The 6,619-nt window shown below is 44.6% G+C and overlaps 1 protein-coding gene across 1 annotated transcript in view; it reads right to left on the reverse strand.

The window, feature by feature from the left end:
* The window catches only part of rdh12 (retinol dehydrogenase 12), a 65,209-nt gene extending 58,670 nt beyond the window's left edge, over positions 1-6,539 (reverse strand). The window contains exon 1 of the mRNA XM_072266593.1: positions 6,385-6,539. Within this exon, the coding sequence (XP_072122694.1) occupies positions 6,385-6,461 (77 nt within the window). The 5' untranslated portion in view covers positions 6,462-6,539. The remainder of the gene's footprint in view (positions 1-6,384) is intronic.
* Positions 6,540-6,619: the final 80 nt, after the last annotated feature.

Consider the following 6,619-nt stretch of genomic DNA (forward strand, 5'->3'; position numbering starts at 1 on the left):
GAGAACGGGGGCCACCTGTACTGCCAATCAACCTGAAAGTAACGTCTGTTCACCCCAAAAAATGAGAAAGTCTGCAGATGCTGGAAATTCAAAGCAACACCCACAAAATGCCGGAGGAACTCAGGCCAGGCAGCATCTCTGGAAAAGAGTAAACAGTCAACATTTCGGGCCTAGACCCTTATTCAGGACTGAGAAGGAAGTGGGAATGTGCCTGAATAAAAAAGTGGGGGGAGGGGGAAAAGGCTAGCTGGAAGGTGATGGTAGGTGGGAAAGGTCAAGTGCAGCAGAAGAAAGAATCTGATAGGAGCGGAGAGTGGACAGTAGGAGAAAGGGGAGGAGGGGGTCAGAGGGAAGTAACAGGCAGGTGAGAAGAAGTGAAAGGTCAGAGTGGGGAATGAGGAAGGTGGGGGGGGGGGGAATTTATTCACTGGAATGAGAAATCAATATTCATACCATCAGGTTGGAGGGTACCAGGACAGAATATAAGATGTTGCTCTGCCACCCTGAGGGTGGCCTCATCTTGGCGCAAGAAGAGTCAATGGATCAACACATTGCAGCGTGAATGGGAACTTAGAGAATTGGAAGGGACCTCAGTGAACTTCACAAAATCCCAATGGAAGCAGATGGATTAAATGCAGGAAAGATGATCCTTTTGCTGAAGAAGCCCAAAATCGGATATCACAGCCTGTGTATATGATAAGGAAAACTCGTTTCTCACCCCAAAGACTGGTGATCTTGTGGGATTTTCTAGTACTAATACCTAAACAGATCAAGGGGAGAAAACAGGAGTAGGTAGTGGATTTGGGATGATCAGCCACAATAACGGCATAGCAGCCTGGAAAAGCTGAAAGGCCTACTCCTGCAGCTATTTTCATGAAATGCTCTTTAAATCAATCTAGCCATCATCAGCAAAACCTAGATGACGGACTAACTCATCATTTAGATTTGGGACATATGCATTTATGCACACTCTTAAAATAATAAAATGTAGAAAAGGTGAACATAGGGCTGTTAAAAATTTGATACCATGGCACATCAAGAAATACCAGGGCAGTTATTTGAAAGGATACTCAAGTTTAAAAAAAAAATTATGTAAATACCTTGTAGGACAGGTAGCAGCTGCTGAGATAGAAACAGTTAATATTTCAAGCAGAGGACCTTTGAAGTGAAACCTTACTGTTTTTGTTTCCATAGCTCCTGCTTAAATTGCTCAATATCGCCAGCATTTTCTACCCTTAAACTTCATAGTTTTTATTACAGATTCCAGTATCTACAGCTTTTGTTTTGCTTTGCAGTAAGGTTTTTAAGAGCATCTTTAAAGGATTCAGGCAACTGAATCCACGGGCACCAATGAAACAATTACAGTATAATCAGAAGAATGCAGAGGCTGGATTGGGAGGGGTTCAGACCTCAGAGAATTTTAAGAATCCATAGGTGAAAGAGAGAGACGTGCGGCCAATGAAGGACTGAAAGAGAAAAGGTACAAATTCTTAATGGGTGGCTCCTCTGAGCTAGAAGCTAAAATTGGTCTATAAGTGTAGGACTGAGTCATACTGAATCATTGTGAGAATGCTGTCCTTGGACTACAGTTCAGCATTCAATACCATAATTCCCTCCAGGCTTGACAAGAAGCTCAGAGACCTCAGCCTTCACCCTGCCTTTTGCAGCTGGATCCTGGACTTCCTGTCAGATTGCCAGCAGGTGGTAGAGTGGCTCCTTCACCTCTGCCCCTCTGCCCCTCAACACAGGTGCCCCTCAGGGTTCCGTCCTCAGCTCCCTCCTTTACTCCCTGTATACCCATGACTGTGTCGCCACCCACAGCTCCAATCTGCTAATTAATGAGGCAGCCTACAGCCTACAGAGAAAAAGTTATCACCCTGACACAGTGGTGTCAAGAAAACAACTTCTCTCACAATGTCGCAAAAACAAAGGAGCTGGTTATGGACTATAGGAGGAACAGAGACAGGCGAACCCCTATTGACATCAATGAACCTGGGGTTGAGAGGGTGAACAGCTTTAAGTTCCTTGGCATACACGTCACTGAAAGTCTCAAGGAGTCTGTACACACCGGCTATATGGTGAAAACAACCACAACAGCGCCTCTTTCACCTCAGACGTTTGAAGAAGTTTGGTATGGGCCCCCAAATCCTAAGAACTATCTACAGGGCACAATTGAGAGCATCCTGACTGGCTGCATCACTGCCTGGTACGGAAACTGAACTTCCTTCAATCGCAGAACTCTGCAGAGAGTGGTGCGGACAGCCCAGTGCATCTGTAGATGTGAACTTCCCACTATTCAGGACATTTACAAAGACAGGTGTGTAAAAAGGGTCTGAAAGATTATTGGGGACCCGAGTCACCCCAACTACAAACTATTAACATAGAACATAGAACAATACAGCACAGTACAGGCCCTTCAGTCCACAATGTTTGGCCGACCCTTAAACCCTGCCTCCCATATAACCCCCCACCTTAAATTCCTCCATATACCTGTCTAGTAGTCTCTTAAATTGCACTAGTATATCTGCCTCCACTGACTCAGGCAGTGCATTCCAGGCACCAATCACTCTCTGAGTAAAAAACCTTCCTCTAATATCCCCCTTGAACTTCCCACCCCTTACCTTAAAGTCATGTCCTCTTATATTGAGCAGTGGTGCCCTGGGGAAGAGGCGCTGGTTGTCCACTCTATCTATTCCTCTTAAAATCTTGTATACCTCTATTATGTCTCCTCTCATCCTCCTTCTCTCCAAAGAGTAAAGCCCTAGCTCCCTTAATCTCTGATCATAATGCATACTCTCTAAACCAGGCAGTATCCTGGTAAAGCTCCTCTGTACCCTTTCCAATGCTTCCACATCCTTCTTATAGTGAGGCGACCAGAACTGGACACAGTACTCCAAGTGTGACCTAACCAGAGTTTTATAGAGCTGCATCATTACCTCGCAACTCTTAAACTCTATCACTCAACTTATGAAAGCTAACACCCCATAAGCTTTCTTAACTACCCTATCTACCTGTGAGGCAACTTTCAGAGATCTATGGGCATGTACCCCCAGATCCCTCTGCTCCTCCACACTACCAAGTTTCCTGCCATTTACTTTGTACTCTGCCTTGGAGTTTGTCCTTCCAAAGTGTACCACCTCACACTTCTCCAGGTTGAACTCCATCTGCCACTTCTCAGCCCACTTCTGCATCCTATCAATGTCTCTCTGCAATCTTTGACAACCCTCTACGCTATACACAACACCACCACCAACCTTTGTGTCGTTTGCAAACGTGCCAACCCACCCTTCTAACCCCACATCCAGGTCGTTAATAAATATCACAGAAAGTAGAGGTCCCAGAACTGATCCTTGTGGGACACCACTAGTCACAATCCTCCAATACAAATGTACTCCCTCCACCACGACCCTTTGCTTACTGCAGGCAAGCCAATTCTGAATCCACCTGGCCAAACTTCCCTGGATCCCATGCCTTCCGACTTTTTGAATAAGCCTACCGTGTGGAACCTTGTCAAATGCCTTATTAAAATCCATATAGATCACATCCACTGCACTACCCTCATCTATATGCCTGGTCACCTCCTCAAAGAACTCTATCAGGCTTGTTAGACATGATCTGCCCTTCACAAAGCCATGCTGACTGTCCCTGATCAGACCATGTTTCTCTAAATACCCATAGATCCTATCTCTAAGAATCTTTTCCAACAGTTTTCCTACCACAGATGTAAGGCTCACTGGTCTATAATTACCTGGACTATCCCTACTACCTTTTCTGAACAAGGGAACAACATTCGCCTCCCTCTAATCCTCCGGTACCATTCCCGTGGACAACAAGGACATAAAAATCCTAGCCAGAGGCTCAGCAATCTTTTCCCTCACCTCATGGAGCAGCCTCAGGAATATTCCATCAGATCCTGGGGACTTAACCGTCCTAATGTATTTTAGCAACTCCAATACCTCCTCTCCCTTAATATCAACATGCTCCAGAACATCAACCTCACTCATATTGTCCTCACCTTCATTAAGTTCCCTCTCACTGGTGAATACTGAACAGAAGTATTTATTGAGGGCCTCGCTCACTTCCACAGCCTCCAGGAACATCTTCCCATCTTTATCTCTAATCAGTCCTACCTTCACTCCTGTTATCCTTTTGTTCTTCACATAATTGGAGAATGCCTTGTGGTTTTCCTTTATCCTACTCGCCAAAGCCTCCTCATGCCCCCTTCTTGCTCTCCTCAGCTCCTTCTTAAGCTCCTTTCTTGCTATCCTATATTCCTCAATAGGCCCATCTGATCCCTGCTTCCTAAATCTCGTGTATGCTGCCTTCTTCCACCTGACTAGATTTTCCACCTCACTGGTCACCCATGGTTCCTTCACCCTACCATTCTTTATCTTCCTCACCGGGACAAATTTATCCCTAACATCCCACAAGAGATCCCTAAACATTGACCACATGTCCATAGTACATTTCCTTGCTAAAACATCATCCCAATTCACACCGGCAAGTTCTAGCCTTATAGCCTCATAATTTGCCTTCCCCAATTAAAAATTTTCCTGTCCTCTCTGATTCTATCCTTTTCCATGATAATGCTAAAGGCCAGGGAGCGGTGGCAGACAGTCCACCCTGCAAAAACTGATTTCAGGGAGACAGCATCATCAATTTGGGTGAGACTTCCGGGAGAGGTGGGGTGTCTGCAATAGAGTAGTTCCTTAGCAGCCAGCCAGCTAGTTTAAATAATGTTAGCTATGCTAATGAATGAATGACACCTGTTAAACTCACCTCAACATGTCTTTTACAGTCTTGACCCACCATGGGCAATAGAAAAGTCACTGTTGCAAACAGTGCAGCGAGCAACACTGTCATTATTTTTGACCCCTATTAGGCAGGGGTACACTTTAGTGTAGCATGGAGTGACGTGCGTTTTATATTTTCTTTTTTTTTTGGAACACTCTGCCATGGCGCGCTCTCGCTCTCTCTCGTGGTCGCTCGCGCGCTCTCTTGTGCTGTTGCTTGCTTTCTCTCTCGCGCTCTCAAAAAATTGATTTCCGTGATGTTGTATATAATTTGCGGGCATCAGGCAGCCACTATTCATATGCGGGAGACTCCCGGAACTTCCGGCAGAGGTGGGATGTCTGCGGTGGTCACTGTCCCCCAGGTGCTCACTCACTGAGAGATCTGTGACCTGACCTGGTTTGTTACCTAATACTAGATCTAGTATGGCATTCCCCTTAGCTGGCCTGTGAACACACTATGACAGGAATCCATCCTGGAGACACTTAACAAACTCTGCCCCGTCTAAACCATTGGAACTAATCAGGTGCCAATCAATATTAGGGAAGTTAAAGTCACCCATGATACAATCCTGTTATTTTTGCACCTTTCCAAAATCTGCCTCCCAATCTGCTCCTCGGTATCTCTGCTGCTACCAGGGGGCCTATAGAATACTCCCAATAGAGTAACTGCTCCCTTCCTGGTCTTGACTGTTCCAGCTGCTACCATCCGGGAAGCGGTACCGCTGCACAAAAGCCAGGATCAACGAACTCTGAGACAGCTTCTTTCACCAGGTCATCAGACTGATTAACTCATGCTGACACAACTGTATTTATATGTTATATTGAGTGTCCTGTTGGACATACTATTTATTATAAATTACTATAAATTGCACATTGCACATTTAGACAGAGATGTAACGTAAGAATTTTTACTCCTCATGTATGTAAAGGAGGTAAGAAATAAAGTCAATTCAAGGACCTCTGGCGACCGAAAGCGTCCGTTGTAAGGTGAGATGCTTACGCACGGCAGCAAGTAGCCAATCAAACGTAGGAGAAACAGTGGTCCGCCCATGACCTGACCAAATGTTCCGACGCTCATCAGTTTAAACGCTATCTTTGGGGTCATTACAATGCCTTCCAGCGCAAAAGGGGCAGCTGTTCCACCAGTTTTTTTTAAATGTGCATTTATTACAACGCGGAATTAAGTTTTGGAGATGATTTGTCACAGTTATTTCACCGCGTCAAACTGTTTATTTAGAGCGAGAAGAGATTTGAATGAAACATACAGGCAAATATTACCTACATTAATTCACTAAATAAAAAATATTCAAAGGTTGCATTGAAGAATTATACAAGTCGTAGCTATCCCTGTTTTATTCAATGAACAGCATGGACATCGTAAAACTATTTCACGTCAAGTGACTTTACACTGTGATATTTTAAACATAGTTTGAAAAACACAATCATCCAAATCTCCACTGTTATAGATTTGCTTCTCCAAAACTAAATGCAATTTATTTGCTGAAGACTGCAGATGCTAGAAAGATAACTAATGCCTGATATATTGACACCCAACAAATGCTTCAAAATATTTCAAGGGATAAATACGAACCTGATATATGGAGCAAATGCTGCTAGCAGAAGAGCAGTAATTGCACAGATCCCGATGAGGCTTACGAAGAATGACATCCTCCGATTGCAGCACCAACAGACACAAAGAAGCTGCCGATCACACGCTACCGGGTTTAAAACCGCGGTATGGAAGCAATGATACTAACAATACCCAGAATACCGCGAGAGCCCGTCCCAGCTGTCAATCACAAAAAGCTGGCGAAGCATAGGGAGGA

Source organism: Mobula birostris, chromosome 1 (genome assembly GCF_030028105.1).
Source record: "Mobula birostris isolate sMobBir1 chromosome 1, sMobBir1.hap1, whole genome shotgun sequence".
In the NCBI taxonomy this organism is placed as follows: domain Eukaryota; kingdom Metazoa; phylum Chordata; class Chondrichthyes; order Myliobatiformes; family Myliobatidae; genus Mobula; species Mobula birostris.